A 21,356-nucleotide genomic window follows, 5' to 3' on the forward strand; every position below is an offset into this window, starting at 1 on the left:
CTTCACTGGCTCAGACTGGATCTGCATTCCTACTTGCCTTAGATCAAGGAAGCAGCCTTCAGGATATCCATATGAAGCCTCCTGTCCAGAGAGGCCTCTCACCCACTTGCACACCTCTCAGCAGCCCCAAGGAATGACCAGCTCCTGGATTCCATTCGCACCCCCTTTGCTTGGCAGCTCCAAGTCCTTACCTTCTAATATCGAAAATGCTCACCAGGTATAGCAACTTTCCTTTTTCTGATGGAGGATGTGGGGTATTGCAAGCAAAGATGAAATCTCACTCACATGTTCCTCTGTCCTAATTAAGTGTCAGCATCTGCCTGAAAGAAGAGAGTAGCAGTGAATCCATCTCTATTCCTAAAGATAACTGGTAGATTTGTTGACATTTGAAGATGCTTGAATGCAGCTATATAAAATGAAGAGTCAGGTCTAGAGTGGCAAGGAATGAAGGGGCTAGGATGACTCTACTCTTGTCCTGCAGGAGTTAAAACTCCCCAGGGTCAGGTTTAGGGCTTGGCAATCCCATGGGTCCCTATGTCCCCCTGGCAAGTTGTAACAAGGGGCTCTACATGTGGGCTGTCACTCTGCAACCCTTCCACCTCTGCCCAGTTAAGGGGCATTTCATCCAGGAGTTGCCCTAACAGCTGAAGAAGGCAAAGGAAAGAAGCCAAGGGCAAGGAAAAGAGTCCTGGTCCTCACCAGGGAAACAGAACAAACCGCATGAGACACTGCAGAGGATTACAGGTTTTTATTTGTCAAACATTCCCCCCTAGTCTAGCACATTCTACAGTCTTGCTAGCACAGATGGTAACAAAGAGCCTGTAATGGTTCAGAAGTTACACTGCTACAGAGAGCAAACAAAAGCAGAGATTTATTATGTAAAAAAAAATTACTGTGAGCAATGGGTGCCAGAGTGCAGAGAGGATGGGCTGGGAGCTGTGTGAGCTGGGGCTGTGAGAGGATGGGCTGGGAGCTGTGTGAGCTGGGGCTGTGAGAGGATGGGCTGGGAGCTGTATGAGCTGGGGCTGTGAGAGGATGTGCTGGGAGCTGTGTGAGCTGGGGCTGTGAGAGGATGCGCTGGGAGCTGTGTGAGCTGGGGCTGCCTGCCCTGTGTGCAGCACACCTCTGCACCAGCAGCGCAGAAACCCTTCCTGGTATCACACCAGGTGAAGACCACTGTGCTGGAAGCCCCATTTCACAGAACCATCCCCACTGCCTTATTAAGAGGGTCTCTTTCTGGAGTGATCTATCTACACAGCCAAAGACAGCTTGGGGAGCACCATGACACCAGCTGCAAACATTCCTTCTACCACACACCTCAGCCAGAGCCATAAACACACCAGCAGCAGCTTTCACCTTCAGCTCCTGCTGCCTCTTCTCCCTGCTTCATACCACAGTATCCCATCAGATTTTGATACCATCAGAGATTGTTTTCCAAAGGCCACAGACACACTGGAGTGTGGGGTGAGACAAAGGCTACTGAAGAGAGGGGATCCCCTTCCTTGAAGGGCAAGCGACTGCAGTGATGGGTTATCACATGCTACTGAGCTTTCATATGGACAGATCTTTCAGGCTTCAGGAGTGATCTCTTGCTTGCTTTTCCCCACATGAATTAGAACAGGTTTTTCATTAGATATGCAACTGAAGCAAACCCTAAGCTATCCCTGTTCGTGCCCATGCCCCAAAGTTGATTGCTTCGTTGTGTTTTGTTTGGTTTGGGGGTTTGTTTTTCAATAATGGGTCCAAGCTTGCACATTATTTTTGTGACAGCCCAGGACACCACTCCCAAGGCACTCCTAGCATGGCACCAGACACAGGTTTCTCATTCCTGGAGCAAGGTTAGCCCTGAAGCATTTGAGTGTGGCTAGAAATCAGCAACTAAGAAAGAGAAAATTAACAAATGATGAACGACACAAAAGCTTTCTAGGCATTTCCTTTGGAAAAGTTGATTAGCACTACTTGCTTCTAGTGTGAGCCTCGTTTATGAATACACCTGGGCTCTGGAATGCTCCCACTGCTTTCATTCCTCTCACTCACCAGGATAAATTCCACTGCTGCACAGGGAAGGGGATGCCATGTTTTTAGACACACCAATAAGGAAAATTAAGGGCTCCAAGAAGCTTTCAATGGCCCCAGCTCTCACAGGAAGCTGGGAAGTAAAATATGCTCAAGTTAGAAAGTTATAAAGAAGGTTCAAGCAATTTCCTAAACCCAGGTGTAAATAAAAGCAACAAGTCTGCCTCCTGCTAGGCTCCATGGGCCTAGTCACATGAATCCTTCCCAGCCCAGAGCTACATGATGGCTTCATACAGTGAAAGATGGCATTTGATTCTCTGGAGAATGCATACGGCATAATGTAAGGCTTCATGCCAAGAGTCCCCTGCCTAATGCCCTCAGGCATTTATCCAGGAGCATCACTCCCCACACCACTGGCCCCTTCTCTCCCCACCCAGCTCACAACTGCTCTTGAAATCTCAACCCAACCCTAAATTAGAGCAAAAAATAGCCCACAAGCACACGGCCTGCAGTGCTAACACAGAACAAAGATCCACTGAGACACTCCTGAATCCAGCAGCAGTCAGTAGCAAACACTTTGGGCACGAACACAACAAACTGGACAAGTATTGAGCAACATCCTGCCAGGTACAGCCTCTCAGCAAGTAGCAGTTTAGGAACTTTAAAGTCTCCTGTGTCCTATGAAGAAATATCCCAGTCTAGAAAAGCTCTAGGTTTATGAAAAGGAAGTTATTTGTGAAGGGGCTGGAAAACTCCCAAATTGTCTGCATCCCTGTCCTCTATGCCATGACCCAAGCTATCCTGCTACACATACAAATGAGAAACTGAGTTGCCTGACTGAGCCTCTGACATGACATTCATGGTTTATCGAGCACTCCTGGAACACCATCAATCAGTCTTCTGAACACCATCCTCGTCACCAGAGCACTCTCAAGGCTTCTTGAGTCACCACCAGCTCCTGTTGTGTTGGGGAAACAGAGAGTATCTGCACAGACTGGTGCAAGTCAGAGATGTAACTGTGAGAACACTGCTTCAGCTGAACTCCAGCCAGAGGTGCTCCTGTCTGCAGTGCTGTCCCCAGAACAGGCAATTCTGCAGGACTCTGGCCTGAAAAGAAAGTAGAGAGGTGTTCTATTCTGTACTGAAAGGACAGGCTCTCTCATGCACTCACACTGCAGGACAGCAGCCACCATAAGCCCTGGTGTGCCTGCACTGCAGCTCCTTCAGCTGAAGCAGGATGAGGCCACGTAGCAGCTGAGCATGGCTGATTTCCCCAGGGTGTACCTGAGTGCTCAGAGCCAGGCTCCCTACAGTCAGAGACCAGGCCAGGTCCTCAGTGCTGTTACACCCAGGGGACACCTTGCAATAGCCTGAGGACAGCACTTCTTCCCCACAGACCAACAGAAACACAGACTAGCAGGTCTGAAGCACTAATTGCTAATATTGTCCTTCCTATTGTTTTGGGCATCATTTTCATGAGATGGGCTGGAGATTCACACATAACATGACCCCACATACTGGTGTCTTGACCTCTTATACATGGCTGTGAAGCACAGGCAGCCAGTCAACTTGCTCTGGTGATGATGAGATTCATTTCCACTCAGGGTGTGAAATAACAAGGTGGTATATTATGTGCCAAATAACACAAATCCTGCCAGATCTGTGAGGTGCAGCCCAGAATGGCCAATTCTCACACGTGGCACATGCCATCAGGTGTTGGTGGAAAGGGTATCTATCCATTTGTGTGATGAGCTAACTGCAGTGACAATAGATATCCATGACTGAAGTCTGCAAGACTGAGGATCCCAGCTTAGGATCTGCCTTTTTGTTTGTCACAAAGAGGCTTGGACAGAAACCCAGATCATGGGTAAGTACCAAACGTTACCACAATGAGGTCTGCCATGAATCAGCCTTCAGAGCAAAGGCTGTCAAAGTATTGAAAAGCTCTGATGGCAGATCATGGTACAGGTAAGACCTTTGAAGACTCTTTCTTGCAGAGAACCAGAAAAAAAACCCATTCCTGTTCCAATTTCCACTCAAATGAAAATGCAATGAAACCCATGAAACCAGAGGGACAAGGTGGTAAGACAGTAATGGCTCACTGCACTGCATGACACAAATCTTCTGAATAGAACCCTCCTCTACCTTCAGAAAGGATTGGAGGGACTTTGACAGACCAAGCCTACCAGAACACTGTGGAAGCATCACTTCTCCCAGAGATCCTGCCACTGCAAACACGAACAAGGTGACAGGAACACGCCAGGTGATGCTCTGAACTAACCTCTTGACTCCTACCTTCTGTCCTACAAGAACAAAGAGACAGGGCAGGATCCCAGCCACATCCCCAAGGGTGTGCCTACAGGCTTCATCTTCCCCAGCAGCAGAAGAACCTTCAGCAAGAAAACAAAACCCCTCAGAAACTAAAAAAGCGAGCAACCAAATAAAACTGATCACGCCTTCCATAAGGGCTACTCAGTGTCAGCAGATCTAGCACAGTCCAGCCCACAGCATCTCCTCAGCAGACTAGGGAATCTGCCCTACACCAGCAGCAGTTCAGGTGCCTCAGGGGTGAGCTGAGGATGAGTGTGCCGTTAGTGATTAGCGTTCCCTTCCCTCCTGCTCGTGGCCTGGCGGGAGGGCCCAGCCCAGGAGAGCCCCAGTGCTCTGGCCGTGCCACACCACGCAAGCACCCGCTGCCTCTTCTGGGGACTGCAGCCACTCCCCACTTCCACCGGGGTGCCCTTCCCACTTTTCCAATGACATTCTCAGCTTCTTGCCTTAGGCTTGTCCCCTCTCATGCTGTAGTGTTATCTGAGGACAGATGCAGCAAATGTGGGGTTGTCTCTTTTTTAACCCAATAATTTCATTTTCAATTAAAATATATAATATATATTTTAAAAGGTTTAGAAAAGCCTCTATGTAATTTGCAGCTACTTTTACATATAGATTACAATAATGTACAACTCTTCTCCAAGGTGGTTTGAAACCACAGGGACCTACCAATTCTTTCTCCTCAGTCGTATATATTATCAAACATCAAATGTGTTTGTTCCTAACACAGCTCTGAAAAAGAAGTCTGTCACTGGTACTCTCTCAGAGGGAGAGATGCTTAATGGGGACACACTGAACATTGGCTTCATATTCACTGTAGAAAGTTCCCAGATTAGTAAAAAAATATTTAATCTATAGAAAATGCCCTTCTGAAAAGCAACCAGGGCTTGGTTAAGGCCACAACCAGGCTTTCCATTTCTCTGCTGTAGCAAGACAGATCGGAAACAAACCCAAAATGATGGTTTTATGTCCCATAAACAGCTATTAGCACCTGTGCTTATTTTACAGTGGCCTGATGTATTGGGGGAGTGCTTAGAATAGCACAGGGACTTCTTGGAACATGCTTCTGATTCAACGGGGCTCAGCTGGCACAGTGAAAAACTCAAGTGTCCTCCTGTTCCATGCAGGTGGACAAGAGGAAGCCTTCCACACCACAACCACCACCCCTCCCTGCAGAACAACCATGGTGCTCCAGAGATGGGCACACTGAAACCAGCTCCTAAAACAGTGCACCCTTTTCCCACAGGGGTTCCACTAAAAAGCTCCAATAGCTCTGCAAGTCTGTGGGACACCAAGTACACATCTAGTGACTTAATCAAAACGTCCAACTACTTCGCCCCAGAGGGCAAGGCAAGTGAGAGCAGAGCCAGCCCTCTGCCACTCCGAGGCACTGGGAGACCTTCTGCCATAGCAGAGAGAGGACAGCTATTGAGAGATTCCTCCAGCAAACCCAACTCTTCCCATGGGAAAACACTACTGCCTGGCACAGAGTCTTCTGGCCGAGGCTGTTCCCAGGGCTCCTCTTTGGACACATGCAGCCCAGGGTTTCTCCAGGTGGTTCAAGGCAGGGTCAGATTTGTAGGAAGAGCCGTGGCACATAACAGGATTATTATTTTTGAACTCCTCCTGTTGCAGCCAGATGCAGGTTGCCCCTTCTTCCCAGGTGGGCAGCCCCTTCTGCCCAAGGCGTGGTGTGCAGGGAAACCGAATCCAGCGTGCTCCATTCTTTTCTCTGCTGGGGGTGGGAAGTGAAGTCAGAACCCGATGTTCAAAACCTGAAGGACACTAGGAAGAAGAAAAATAGAGAGAATTGTTAGATCTCAGATTCAGTTGGAATCCTGGATGCACAGATAATGAGTTGATTACTATCAACCAGCCTCTACTGCTCAAAGGGTGTCAACTTCCAGCAAGGAACAAACACAGATCATGAGATATCTTGGTCAACCAAGATCCAAGGGGAGACCTTGGCCAACAGAGAGTCAAGGGGAGGATGAAACTGCTCATCTCCAAGCTTCAGAGTATCAAAATCACAAAGCTCAAAAGTAAGCACTCCTCCTCTAAGGTGATGACATCGACAAAGCCCTGCCAGATAAGAAGGTTTAAAGAAGCACTTGGCTAACAGCAGAAGCATTGCAGGAAAGCAGCAAGGAAAAGGAAAATTGACCCTTCTCAGGTCTTCTGCCCCACCTCAATGAAGGTGCCACAACTCGTTCAAATGAGCCCTGGAATAGCCTTAAGCAGACTTAACACACTGACATAAAACCTTCACCATGGGTCTATGATCCACTTTGGAAGGCAGAATAGTGAGATAAAGGTAGGACACCCCATCAGTTGCATTCAGTAATAGCAAGCATGAACTAGGAAAGCAGCTGTAAGAAAGAATCAGCTCTGAACAAGAAAAGATAGCAACTTAAAACAGAAGCCAGAGCAGCAGGTTACTTTGGGAAACTGCAAGTTGACAAGGGATTGATTTATTTATTAATGTTCTAGTAGACAAAAAATACACTGTTTGCACCAAAGGGAATTAGATAGAGCACAGCAAGAAAGCCAGGAGTCCAGATGAAGCTGGACAAGGGATAAAGAGCTCTGCAGGCTATGAAGCTATAGGAGTCTAATTGAAAAACTAAAGTTCAGCAGTATCCACCAGAAGAGTGGGGGGGACTTTACATTTGTCATTGAGGCACAAACTGTACCATTGTATAAAAGCAGCCATTCTGTTCCTAGGTATTCCTCCTACTGGCTTGCAGCAATGCATAACAGAGGCAGATGAGCAAGCCCACAGTCCCTGAGCTGCTCAGAGGCAGGCGGGTGGCCACCCACGCTTCACACGACCAGAATGGAGGACATTTACATTAAGTGCTGATGGCAAGAGTGTGTGCCCAGGATTGAGCACCTGCATGCCACAGTCTAATTCCAGCTCTGGCTACCCTTCTTCCATGATCTTGCTCACCAAGGTTCCTGTAAGTCACTCTGTATGGCTTGAACATCCATTGTCTCAACCAGTGAACAGCAGCTTTACAACTAAGTGAGCAGCAGCTACCAGACATCAGCAGCAGAAACTGTAGAACTCAGACTCCTGGTGAAGTTGTGGACAAGCTCTTTAGCATTTAACTTGCAAGAACTTAGGGAAATGGTCTAGTGGTTGATAGGCCTAGGATAAAGGTTGGACTCAATGATCTTAAAGGCCTCTTCCAGTTGAAACTATTCTATGATTCTATGATTCTATAATGGGATAAAATCATGTCAGGTTTGAGCATCATGAGTAGTATCAACTAGTTTGTGTCTTCAAGGGCTGTAGAGAGACTAAGTACTTATTGCTAACGATCTTCTCTTGCCTACAAAACGAAACTCAGCTCCAGTTTCATTCTAGCTGTTCAAACCACAGAGTGTGGTCACTGCCATTTATTGATGAACAGTTTTTGCTTGGTGTTAGACCCATAACTGACCCAGAAGGGTGCAGGTTAAGCTCACAGTAGCTACTCAGAAGGACAGCTTTAGATTAGTAATTAACACAGAAAAAAATCCATGGTCACAGAAAGGAATAAAGGAAAAAAGCTTGGCACACTGAATCTAGGTATAGTGTCACCCATGCCTTCCCTGAATAGTGATTTCCAAATAGATACCCTCATAGTTCACTGCAGTAACAGGTAGAGAAGAAAGAGAAGTCACAATCCTGATCTTCTCACAGATGCTGCTGTCTGCAGCTCGCTTGGTTTTGGAACTAGTAAATTTGAGAAGACTTGTAAATTTGCCTTCTTTCCCCAGGGTCCTTCCAGGCCTCCAGGAACACTCCTCTTTCTCTCTACGTGCACTCTGTTCCCCCTTTCTTGGAAACTTGACTCACCTCTCTGTGTTAGCAGCACAATACTTGCTCACCTCTAAGGAAAATGCTCCCCCCTTCATCCCTCTCCATGGATTCCACAATAAAGGCAAAACTGAAAAGCTTTGCAAAGCTCAGAAAAAGCAAATATAATCTAAGTGTGGCATAAAAAGCTTGAAACAAAGCACGTTGAACAAGGTGTCACTTCTCCTCCGAGGGCAGTACTGCTGCGAGTTTCCCGCGAGGCACGCACGAGCTATGCTTTCTGCTGAAACTGGCTCAGAACCTGTTCCAGATCTCACTCCTTTCTCAGAGAGCACATGTCCAGCATATTTCCCAGAAAGTATTCCTATAATTTCAGGCATGGAACAAAGCAAATCCAGGGTTTTAAACATCAGAAAGCCTCTCTGTTTTGATCCGGCAATTCATACGCTCAGTACTGAATAACAATACAGAACATATCCATGCTGTTAGGTGCCCATGGTCTCCTTAAGCATTTGATTATAGCCACATCTTCACCAGTACTAGACCTTATCTTTTAATAAACATTCCCTCAGCTTCCCTGCTTTACACTCTTAAAAATCTATGCCTGGTATTCTGTAGATAGAGATCTTGTCTATCCCCCAGGTAATTACATGTATCCAGGACTGCAGGACAGCTTACATACAAAAGCACTCCTGTGAAAAACATCTCACCCTGTAAAGTCAATGTATTCCCCAAATATGACATGGCCTATTCTATCATGGCACGCCAAAAATAGAGACAACCTCACAACAGCTCAGAATAAAATACAACGGAAACACTGCTCAAAAGGCCATAGCCTCTGTCACTAACTTGCAACCAGTCCTGACATGGATGAAGGATGTCAATGTTTTGTCAACCAAACACATCTTTGAAATCAAAGCTGAGTTTCCATATCCACCTGAAGTTACGATATTCAGTGCAAGGTCTTCCCATAGCCAAAGCAGTATCTGCCATTTGCCCTTACTTCTGCTTGCTCAGTTGGCCAAGATTAGGAGTTGAATTTGCAACACTCACAAATACCATATCTGCCTCCTGAACAGGAGATATTCTTGGTAAGGCTTTTGCTTTCCAACTAATATCCACCCTATGCTCCAGTCCATAAAAGAAATTGTCTATTTTCTGTTAGCTAACTGAGCTTCAAGCACAAAGGATGCCTTCAGCTCCTTTTCTGGAGTTCAACTGCCTCAGTGTTGAATGGTTTCAAACCAGGGTGTCACTCCCTCAGAGAATAAGACATTTTTAACTCTTGCTCTCATATCTCTTTCGTCAGAGTCACTGTAGAAACTGTTGTGGGAATATAAAAGATCCCTGAAGAGGCTGCTTTGCTGTGCATGGAACAGCACTAACACATCCATCACCTCCACCACACAATCCCCTTTCCCACTCCATTAATGAGTACATCAGCATTACAGTAGTTAATGCTGATAAACCAGACTTTACAGACACTACCTCAGACAAGGGAAGGGCAGAAGGTCTGATAACTGGGAGTGATTGTGTCCTGCTACACACAAGGCAAAGCAGACAGTCATGACACAGCCACACTCTGCAACTACACATACTAGGAAATTTTGCAAGGATAATAATAACCTGGATAGAAACACAGCGTGCTTGGCTCAGTTCCACTGCTCTGTATATACAGCATCATGTCTTTATTTATGGAATCAGCATATGCTCTTGCATCAACTTCACAGCTATAGGTACTGCATAGCAGAGACCACTGTCCTGTACTGCAGTCATCTTTGGTATAGAGAGATAAAAGGAGTTTAATTCAGCTTGCTGCTCTGCTCATTAAGAATTTCACTTCTCAGTAAGTTAAATCTACCTACCTTCACACAGGTTTTTTTTTTCTCCTTCTAAAAGGAAGTGTGGTTGTCCCAGAAGCTTTTTACTCAAAGAGCATCTGTGCTTCCAAAGAGGTATCTCTAACTGCTGCAGAGTTGGGCATAGGAACAATTCCAGAAAGGGCTGTTCCCACTGGAGTGCTAGAGCTTTTTACATAACTACACCTACCTTTTTGTGCTCCTGAAGTTAACTTGGTACCCAGGTATGGCTGGAGGCCTGCGAGGTGCTGGGATAGCTGGGAGTAGACAGAATGGGTTCAAAATTAAAGTCCAGTCCTTCTCCATCCATCAGTTCACTGTTGATTATGTAATCCATATCACATTCAAGGTTCTCCATATACATGTCAAGGTCCAGGTCAATGGGCAGCCTGTCCTGGTTCAACCCCAAGGGAGCAGGGCTAGCAGAAGAAAGCAGCAGCGGACTGCCCAGCTGGACTGACTGGACAGTTGTTGTGGGTACTGGAGCCTTCAAACTGGTGATGCTGGCAGTGTTTTGAGGAGATGTTACTAGGGGAAGCGTTGATGGCAAAACACTGGCACTGACTGACTCTGCCTGCTGCTCTGTAGGCTTTCCTCGTGGATTGCCTGAGCCCATCTTACTCTGGGTGGTTTGTCCACCTAGAAGCAGAAGAGTTCGGCTGCTCATCCTGTTACCAGTCTGTGGGAGAACTGGATCCACCTGAGTCATCATAACATCCCTTGGAGGCGGAGAGCTGGGTGTCAGAAGAGCTTCCAAGGTCTGAGGGGTAGAGAAATGGCTGACAGAACTTTGCAGTGAGATATCAACAGGGTTAAAAAGGGAACTGCCAAAAGTAGTGGTCTGACCAGCTGCATTTGGGCTCCGCAAGGAAAAGCTGGTATCTCTCTGGATCTGACCACTCGAGGCAGATTGCTGGGTAGATAACACAGATGACCTGGGAGACATCAAATTTAACCCATCAATGAGCTCAAGCTCCTCAGTCACAGTTGGTGGAACATTGCTGGATGCACTGGAGTACACTAGAGAAGGAAGTAGCTCTTCATCGTGGAGGTCATCCTGCTCAGTCAGGATAGGAGAGAGCCTGGCACTAATGGTGCTTGCGTTGGAACTGGTTCGAGGCCGGAAGGTGTTCCACACGTCAGAGTCCTCATTGCTTCTTGAGGATGGGCTCCCAGGCCACTTAGGGAATTGGGAGCTAGGACTGTCAGCAGTGGATTCTGGAGCAGACTGGAGAGGAGGCTTCTTTTTGGATGCTTTACCTCTGACTTTTGCTAGTTTGCTGCTGTTGTCCATGGAGGCAGCTCTTCTTCTTGGTGCTTTTCCACTTTTACCACCCTCAGGATTGAGCATCCACCAAGAGCTCTTCCCTGTGGCTTCATTATGGACTTTAATAAACTTGCTGTGCAGGGACAGGTTATGTCTAATAGAGTTCTGAAAAAAAACAAACAAACCAGAAACAACTGAGATATGAAGACCTGACAGTTGACACACCTCCCACCTAGAAACCTCACAGGTATAAATGCATTCAGAGAGTATCCAGAAAGTTCTAACAAAGACCAGCCATAAAAACCTGTTGTTTCTGCTTGAACTTGCCTGACAGCACAGCAAGCAGTGCCATGTCTCACTGCAGCACCAAGGGCGAAACTGCCATGACAACTAGCAGCTTCCAACTCACAAAATACTGACACAAAAGAACTTTTCAAGACCATACAGAATCTGCAAGAGCTACGCACACCACAGAGCAAGTAAGCAAATTCCCAAACACAGCTTGCAACTTCAACATGAGCCTAGCTGAATTTGAGCTAATGCTGCTCCCACCCTTCTGACAACCCCCATAGCCAGCATAAGCCTGGCTGAAGTTGTTAATTTTTTATACGTCTGGCTTTCAAGCGGATTCAAGCACAGCACAGCAGTGAAATAAAGCAAACTGGACGAAGAGAAACAGTAAAACAGCTCTGATTAGGTATGATCATTACCATCTTCATCTCAAAACCAGAGAAACAAGAGAGAAATTCCTGGAGCTTCACTCTGCAAGGAGGCAGAACTCCTTCCTGGGTGCATTTCTCAGGGGTAAGATGTTCAGTGGATAGTGCACTCCCACACAGAACATGTCAGTTTTAGCCTCTCCAATCTTTCCGTTTGGCAAGGCACATATTCCTTGTCTCTCTCAACTTCCTCCTTTTGGTTTAGCTTTGCTGGAAACTGCAAGCTAATAAATCTGTACACCACCAAACTGAATTTTCATCCTGCAACTGATAAAACTCCCCAGAATTGGCAAGCAAGAACCTCGTTGTTTGAGTAGATCCTTCATAAACTCCCCTTGAGGCCTGTGTCATCCATTCGTTTGGTTTGCCATTGAATTAATTCAGATGGTCAAATCACACATTATTTAAAGTTGCTACACTGGTAGCAGCATAACAGCAATCCAAGCACAACACTTTCATATAAACTAAAAGGTATATAACAGCCTTCAGCTTTTGTGCATGCACTTTTAATTCTGAATAGTCAACTGTGCTTCTATCATCCTTTCCCATCACCTCTGAACACAGTTCTTTCCTGCCTGCTGCTTTCCCTCTCCCCACCCTTTTCCTCTCAGACAAGTCCTCACCATGCTAATTTTGGCCACATCACCAAAAGTACTATCCTAGAACAAAGCAGTTGTAGATAAACAATGCAAGCAAAGTGGAAAGTTTTCAAGGAGAAGGAAGGAGATGTGAGAATAATTCTGTTAGCTTTCATTTTAACCTTTGTCTGTTGAGAATTTGGAGAAGGCTGGCTGCTGTCTGTGATCAATATCAAAGCACACATACGGCCTTACTCAGAGAGCACCCCAAGGGCTACTGCAGAGCTAGTGGAACATGTGTCAGTCAATGCTCTTACATAATTTTAGTATTTATTAGTTATTATTATTCACAGTAACAGCTATACAACACTCCTGCCTGACATCTCTAAATAAACTTTCTTTTCCTCCAAGTCTCAAAAATCCCAAGTAACTCAGACTGGTACACTGTCTCCTGGGAGGCTGCTGCTTTCACTTCCAAAGAATCCTCCCACCTCTTCCTAGGTAAATGTGCATGACTTGGGATGCATAACTGCTGCAGCAATAAGAACCACTAGGTTGTCACTAAGTGTTCATTTTCTTTTTTTCTCTTGAAAGTAATCTGTGGATTCATGATGACACCCAGTCTCATCAGCAACAGCCCAGTAACTTACACACACAGTGTACATTTGGAGTCTCATAACCACCTGTTTCTTAGCCGATTTACTAAAACTGAAATTTAAACCAATAGGTCCAGGATTCCAAAATTTCACAACTAACTGTATTCTGTTTTCCTCTCATCCATGGCTACAGACAAGTTTTAATTCCTGTGTCAATAAAAGCACATTGCACAGGTGCATGTGTTCCAGTAACACTAAAACCTCAAGAAAATTAGCATTGCCTCTTGTACCATAAGTGACAGTTTTAGTAACTAGTTTAGATCGAATTTTTTGGCTGAAAAGCAGCTTGAATTAAGATATCTCAGAACAAGACCAGGATTCACATGAACACAGATATGTGAAGCCTAGTACCCTTTATGAAACAGTCTCTAAATGCTTTTAGATGTTACTGCTAAACAGACAAAACAGTTAATAGAAATAGAAACAGACAACTGCTGTACAACTCCTTCCTTCCTCATCTTAAAACTCTCCTCCCATCATACGAGCATCTGTGACATTATGAGCTGGTTCAGAGAGCTAACCCAACCAAAAAGCACATATATCCTTCCTTGAAAATTACTTTTCCTGCCTCTTTTACCTCTGCCTGGTTTTTGAACTACTTTACTGTGGGGTCAAGCTCCAAAAACAAAGAAAAGAGAACGTGTGGCTGGAGGCAGAGGAGAAAAACCTGAACACTTCTTACATGAGGGTTAACTGCTGTCAAAACTGCAATGCATAAGTTATCCCTTCCACACCTCTCCTGTGGTCTTTGCAAGGCAGCTCACCACCACAGCCAAAGCCCCCAGAGCCCTAACACACCTGCATGTCTGAGCTCACCTGCATCCTGTAGTCAAGACCAGAAAGTTCCAAAATACAACTGAATCAATGCACCTACCAGCCTGGGGGCTGTGACACAGCACGAGAGATTCACACTTGCAAACTGTCTGCTCTCCAGCACAAGAATGCTTCTGCCAGAATGATTTAGTACACCTTGCATATGGAGGGCACCCTCAAATCTCATTGAGAAAGTGAACAAATCAATTATGCTAAAACCAACACAGAACTCCAGGTCAACCCTGACAGAAGAGGAAATTACAGAGTTCAAGTTCCCCAGGCAACACTGACGTATTTCCTTTTGATGTTAAGCAACTCAAACCAGAAACATACAGATGACATGAACTTTTTAGATGCTCAACTTCAGCAGTGTGGGAGGATCCCAGTTGGTCTGAGCATCTGGAATCCATGCAAGGTCTTGGCTCTGTAACATCTTTGACCATGATCTCATTTGGGCCAGTCTTATTCAACATATTCATCAACTACCTGGATGAGAGGACAGAGTATACCCTCAGCAAGTTCCCTGATGGCACCAAACTGGGAGGACTGGCTGATTCACCAGAGGCTGTGCTGCCATTCAGCTGGATCTGGACAGGCGGAGAGTTGGGCAGAGAGGAACCTCATGAGGTTCAACAAGGGTAAATGCAGAATCCTGCATCTGGGGAGGAACAACCCCCTGCACCAGAACAGGCTGGGGATTGACCTGCTGGAGAGCAGCTCTGCAGAGAGAGACCTGGGAGTGCTGGTGGGCAGCAAACTAAACATGAGCCAGCCACGTGCCCTCCTGGATAAGAATGCCAAAGGTGTCCTGGGGTGCACTAAGAAGAGTGTTGTAACCAGCAGGGAAGTTCTCCCCCTCAACCCTGCCCTAGTAAGCCCACACCTGGTGTCTTGTGTCCAGTTCTAGGCTCCCCAGTTTAAGAGACACAGGAAATCACTGGAGAGAGACCAGCACAGGGCTGACAAAGAAAACCAGGGGACCGGAGCTTCTTTCTTATGAGGAGAGGTTGTGAGACTTTTGAGTGTTTAGCCCGAAGAAGACTGAGAAGGGATTTTATCAATACTTAGAAATATCTAAAGGGCAGGTGTCAAGAGGATGGGGCCAGTCTTTTATCTGTAGTGCCCAGTGACAGGACACCGGGGCACAGGGGTAACAGGCATGAGCTGGAACACAGGAAGTTCTACTTGAACGTGAGGAGAAACTTTGTCCCCGGTGAGGGAGCCCAGGCCCAGGCTGGGTGCGGAGTCTCCTTCTCTGGAGGCTGTCAAACCCACTTAGACATGTTCCTGTGCCTCCTGATGGAGGGGAACCTGCTTTAGCAAGAGGTTGGGCTTGAGGAGCTCTGCAGGGCCCTTCCAACCCCCATCATTCTGTGATAACAAAGCATGACCTGAAGACAGGAATCCTTCAAATCCCTAGAGACCTCTTCAACAAGGAGTTACAAGTGGTTATTGTTTTTTATTCAGATATCTGATAGAGGTTGTTATGGATGCAAATTAGGTATTATGGTGAAAAAACCACTAGTTTGTGTCTCTAATCTACCACGGATCACAGATGATTCCTGTAAACCACATTCAGACAAAACCATTCAGAAATTAATAACAGACATTATATAAAAGGTTAAAAGTTTGGCTAGAGACATTTACTGTACCCAGAGGAGTGGGCTATTCACTAAGTCCCAACCACTGTTTATACAAGCTAGGACACATGGACCAGCCACAGAAGTGTGGCTAGCAGCATACACAAACTGTTTCATATATCTCAGTTTAAATCTTCTTCTATAAAAAAATATCCTCATCCTATATAAAGGCCAAGAACACTCCTTGCCATTGTACTGGGTCTGTTCCCACATCAGCATGTACCCTGAGTGGTCCCTGCCCAGCAGTGCTTCGATCTCAGGAAGAGGAATTAACCCTGGGAGCTGGCAGCACAACCAAGCAATTATCCTGCCCAATCAGGCTTCTGGACAACTGCCATAGACAGCAAGATCCTATAGAAAATGTACAAGTGGGTCATACAGAAGGCAGAATGACAGTGACAACCTCAACAGGAGGCTTTGTAGGCAAGGCCAAGATTACCCACCATAAAACTGAAGTTTTACTCAGAGCAGGTCTGAACGTTCAGGATGGTTTGTTCAGACTTCAAGGTTCCTCATGCTAAAAACAAGCACAACTTCATCCTCCTGTGATGTACTTTCCTCTAAGCACTGATGTGGCAGGGGCAGCAGGAGGCTCTTGTGCCCTGCCCAGAGAGATCATACCTACAGCAGTGGTGCAGGGACTGTGCTGGCACAGTGCTCGGGGCCAAGCACAAGCTGAGAAAGACACAAGAAACAGTAGCTATTCTTGAAAATCCCGTGGTTGCCCACAGCTGCCTGGATTTTCAATCATTGCTCCCTCGTGTCCAGGGTCATTCTCTAAGGAAACATCAAGTTTCTACTACAAACCACAGAAGCAGTAAAAAAAGAAAAAAGAAGAGATATTCAATCAGTGCAGCTGCCTGTAATCCACTCTCACTGCCTCTGAGGCACACAAAGGACATGGTCACATCCCAGTACAGGGCCATGTTCCAAAGCCAGGCCTATAATTGTGCCGAATTATCATTTGCCATGGCATTCTTGGGTGGCTGCAAGGGGGAAAAAGGCCCCGCCTGCTGCATTTGTCAGTGCTTGTCTCAGCACTCACCCAGCCACTTGGCTCCAAAGGCTTCAGGAAAAAGTCTTCATTGCAGAGATTTTGCAAAGTTATGCTCCAGCAAGTAAACAACTGCTCCGGAGACAGAGAGCTAAAACATTTCCTCAGCAACCCCCTTCCAGAAGGCACACGTGAGCACAGACGTCAAGCTCAGCAGACAGGGAGCTCTATCTTAGGAAGAACATTTTCATCTCTGTAATCTTTCATTGTCAGCCCAGAAGAAGAAAATTCCAGCTTTTGAAAAAGCAAAAACCGAGGTAAACTTTCCAAGTTTACCAAGACAGGCAGGCATATACCACAAAAGCTGTTCAGGATTAGATAGAGCAGAAGAAACTTGTTGGAACAAGTAATACCAGCAGCCCAAGAACAGCTTTCTCCAAGGACTGCCTGGAAAATTAAGCTGTGCTGCAAGGAATAATCTTTCAGCAAAGCAGCTTTCTAGAACAAACAGGCAGGGAGAAGGAAAGAGTAGCACCAAAATCTTCAGGTATTGTGACTGGCATTGCATGAGGCACATGGACTTTTGCCAGAAGACTAGCTCTCCCCTACTTTTGAGGGAGACAACTACACTCTGGTAAGGCTTCAGATGGGAAAAAAGAGAAAACAAACCTCAAACTTTGCACTTCCACACAGGAATACAGGATGTTACACCTTGTTTCAGAGAAGAGACTGTTAATGTTACTTTAATGAGGGCTAAGTACAAGCTACTACATTTTGGGGTTTATGCACTTCTACTTTATTCAAAATCCTCAATCCCTTCCTCCCCTAAGTAATTTTAAAGTCAGAATTACCCTCTTATCCCCAGAGCAGCTTGCAGAGCACCAAGAGGAGGATTACAAAGAAGCCCACACTTCTGCAAGGACACTTCTGCCTTTCAGGCTGGTTAATTCTTAACTTCAGTTGAATTACTGCAAGAGAAAGACAGGCTGCACACCCAGCAAATCTGTCCTTAACAAAACGCTTGAAGCAGTTCAAGAACAGCAAACACCATCTTCCTCCAAACACGGATTCTTCCGGTGTCCGCAGAGGTTACACCCTGGCAGTCTGTAACAGCTGTATTTCCCCCAATTGTATACTGGAACAGGACAGCTGTAAAGTAATTCTGAAGCAACAATGAGTTGATGGGGGTTTATAGTAACTAAAGTAAATTTTTTAAAAGAAGTTTTAAAAGACACATTTCTTTTCATTTCCCATTTAAATTTCTCTATTAGAATTACCCCACATACAAAGAGAACATATTATCAGCGTGGCTCTGCCCAAACAGCACAGAAATACTAGAACTCTAGGAGCTGTAACACTATCTTAACAGACAGCAAACAGCTACATCAGCATTTAGTAGCAGCTCCACATTAATTCCCTCTATCCAAAGTCATTCAGTTAAAAACTGAGAAATCAATAAAAACAGAACTTCACAGTTCTAAAAGTAACAAGGAATGGAAGAAACAAAAACCAGGCAGGGCCACTCCTCAACTGCAGACGTATCTTTTGTTTATTCAGTTTGTCTTAAATATAAACCACATACTTATTAAATTTACTCTAAGCCCACCAGATCAAATTGAACAGATTTGATCGATTCCACAGCTTCAAAACTGTAAATGTCTAACCTGCCTTCATCTAACGCACCTTGACTCAAACAGACAAAAGTAAACAACAACAACAAAAAGTCTTGCAAGTCTATAAAACTGTGTGTTAACAGAAAGCAAGACTAGAAGTCAGAGCTCTTTGGTCACAAGAGCTGGGGCACGAATCCTGCCAACAGGATTTGAGAGTGAACAGGGAAGAAAACATACTAAAGGGAACATACCACAGCCCCCTTTGTCGCTCCTGGCCAGGTAGCATTAACTGCATATCCCCTATATACTGACCCAACTTACCACGAAAACGTTTTAATGATCATTTCCCCTGGACTTTAAACAGTTTAAATCATATTCTCTCATAGCTTTCTGATTTGTGGTTCAAGTCAAGGGTTTGGAACTACACTAATCGCAAGGCAGGCTGATTCTCACCATAGTTACTGTTGTTCTGCCCTCCCTCGTCTTTTCTGGCAAGGAGTTTCTGTTCTCATACTAAGGCCAGCCTGAATTAGTCCATTCCCAGGCTGAAAAACTACAAATCAACTTCACACTGAAAAGTCATCACAGAACAGCTACAGTGACAGCATCTGAGCAAGGACCTCAATCCTCATACATGCACGAGTTCTCATTTCTGCCTTTCTACAAGTTAAATCCAACTGTATGTTTCCCAAAAGGGATACATGATTAAAATACACAGAAAAACCAAAGACTGATGGTCCTGTTACACATGAATGAATATAAAAACAAAAGAGCAGCCATACTATATCAAGCCAGAAGTCACCTATTTCAGCATCCAGTCTAACAGGATGCTTCACTAGACTTCACTTTCCCCGTGATACCTGGGGATGTGTTTCAGAAGCCACACTGTCTCAGATACTGTTGCCAAACAGATACAGACACACTCCTGAAGAGAAAATGCACCAGTTCCACAAACTGACAAAATAGTATGATTCCTTACAGGAACAGCAGGACCAGGAGAACACATTTAGCCTGAGGAAGCAAGAACTATCTTCCAGTGAGACCATCAGGTCATCTAAAGAGAAGGAGAATGCACCCAAATACTGTCTCAAATCAGAACTTAAGAAGAAGATTTCAACCCGCACTAAGTAAAAATAAAAAGTCAATTTTAGTTGAACTATGTGCACCCTGTGGGAACTGTCACTGAGGCAGTTAAACGGAAAAGGTGGAAAGGTTTATACTGACCTGGGTCAGTCTCAGCTGTGACAGCTGCATCCCTCTCACCACATTCCTACCCTCTCTCAAGCAAACATTTGCACTCATGCAGCCACACTGTGTTTCACTTCAGAGAGCTGAGCCAGCTGAAAGCCAACCTACCAGAAAAAACTAGGCACTCTTTTTTTCTTTCCTCAAAATTAATTCAGGCAGAGGAATGTGTATGGCTGTGGTCACGAAGTCCCAAACCACATTGTCTCAAGCTGCTGCAGAACTGTGGCATGGACAAACTGCTAACCACCACCACAAATGGAGTGGAACACTGCAAACAAGTGTGGCACTAAGGGCAAGTCCACTCTGTAGCTGAGAGCAACAGATTACACGCTTCAGACTCCTCACCCTGGCATCCACCGCGATAGCTCAAGACAGCCTAAGGGACTATTTTGCAAGCCAGCGTTCACATCTCCCCTTCTCTTTCCTGGGGTTTGACTAAAAAGAATGAGAACGACAGGCTGTCATCTGCAGAGGATGGAAACGGAGTTGAGGTCTTTTAATAAAACTTTACATGTGCCCATTTCTAGAGGGAGGGGAGAAGGAAACGCTGAGACTTTGGAGTACTATATCGCTTTCCCTTTTCTGAACTCCAGCAGATGTCCACAGTCCCTGCACGGCCGCAGCATGGGCATTGCTCTGCGACACAGCACCCTTTCTAAAGGAGAGCCTCTTGAAAACTAAGAATGTCTGCTATCAAACAGTTATTTATACTGAGGTTTAGCAGAGTCAGGTGACAACGAACCGCAAGCCTTGCAATTTAAACAATTTAAGCTTCTTGTGCAGAAGCTTAGCTATAGCCTTTTAACCGACTCTCTCCTTTCCTGGAAAACTTTCCCAACACAAAAGGCACCCGGAACAGCCTCACAGGGCCATGCCGCAGCCGCCCAGAGCCGGAGCTTGGCCTGGGTCTAAGGAGAACCTACCCCGCGCTCCCGGGCACACGAGCCTGTGCCAGCCACGCGGCTTTCAGCCCCGGGCCGCGACACTGCAACGCGGGGATTAGGCGCTGGCACCAACGTCGAATGCGCAGAGCCCAGCCGGGGACGAGTAGCAACAGGTGAGCCCGGGGCTGCGCGGCAGAGGGTGGCGAGCCGAGGCAGGCGCCTCAGGCAGCCGCTCCCCGCCCGGTCGCACAGCTCGCCCCAGCCCCGTCCCGTCGCGGGCGCCCCGCCGAAGGCCTGGCCCGTCCTTCCCGCCCCGTCCCGTCGCGCACCTTCCAGCCGGCAGAGCTGTTGCTGTCGCCCTTGTCCTTGAAGTAGGGGACGGAGCGGACCATCCACTCGTAGATCTGCGCCAGCGTCAGCCGCTTCTCGGGGGCGCTCTCGATGGCCTGGCTTATGAGTTCGGCGTAGGACTGGTTGCCCCAGGCGTTGCGCCGGGAGCCGCCCTTCCGCGCGGCCGCGCCGCCCGCCCGCGCCCCCTCGGCCCGCCCGGGCCCCGCCGCCGCGCCACCTGCGCCCTCCTCCGCCGCGCCCGCCGCGCCGCCCGCCTCCGCCGGCGCCGCCGGCAGCTCAGGCCGCGGCAGCGGCCAGGTACAGGAGCGCGGCCGGCTCTGAGGCTCGAAGTCGGGGTCGATGTCCGGCGCCGCCGCGGCACCGCCCGCCTCCGCCATGGGCACTCCGCCTCAGCGCCGCCGGGTCTGCGCCGCGCCGCCGCCACGCATCGGCCCGGCCTGGCAGCCCTTTGTGAGCTCTGGGGCCCCGCCGCCGCCGCGCCGCTCTGTTTACCAGGGAGCAGCGCTGCGCCCTGCGCCTGCGCGCGCGGGGCACGCCGGGAGCGGTAGTCTCGTCGGGGCGGGCCGCGGGCGGCGAGGCCCG

The 21,356-nt window shown here is 46.9% G+C and overlaps 1 protein-coding gene across 2 annotated transcripts; it reads right to left on the reverse strand.

Moving 5' to 3' along the window:
• Positions 1-733: 733 nt before the first annotated feature.
• FOXO4 (forkhead box O4) lies at positions 734-21,288 on the reverse strand. 2 transcript variants are annotated; one of them, XR_009819638.1, is made up of 4 exons: positions 20,753-21,288; positions 10,202-11,443; positions 4,312-6,132; positions 734-3,123 (listed from the first exon to the last, which is right to left on the reverse strand). XR_009819638.1 is itself a non-coding variant. In XM_062006466.1 (3 exons), the coding sequence occupies exons 1-2, from the start codon at positions 21,149-21,151 to the stop codon at positions 10,220-10,222; spliced, it is 1,623 nt and encodes a 540-aa protein (XP_061862450.1). In that variant the 5' UTR covers positions 21,152-21,288; the 3' UTR covers positions 734-6,132; positions 10,202-10,219. The 2 variants fall into 2 exon arrangements, 1 of the variants encoding a protein (XP_061862450.1); XM_062006466.1 differs by having other exon boundaries at positions 734-6,132.
• Positions 21,289-21,356: the final 68 nt, after the last annotated feature.

This window comes from Colius striatus, chromosome 13 (genome assembly GCF_028858725.1).
Source record: "Colius striatus isolate bColStr4 chromosome 13, bColStr4.1.hap1, whole genome shotgun sequence".
Classification (NCBI taxonomy): Eukaryota; Metazoa; Chordata; class Aves; order Coliiformes; family Coliidae; genus Colius; species Colius striatus.

Bases quoted from the DNA above. Each gene is read 5' to 3' on its own strand.
- FOXO4 (XM_062006466.1), bottom strand. From the start codon at position 21,151: ATGGCGGAGGCGGGCGGTGCCGCGGCGGCGCCGGACATCGACCCCGAC. The intron at 11,444-20,752 runs GTGCGCGACGGG...GTTTTTTTTCAG, and splicing joins ACAGCTCTGCCGGCTGGAAG to AACTCTATTAGACATAACCT.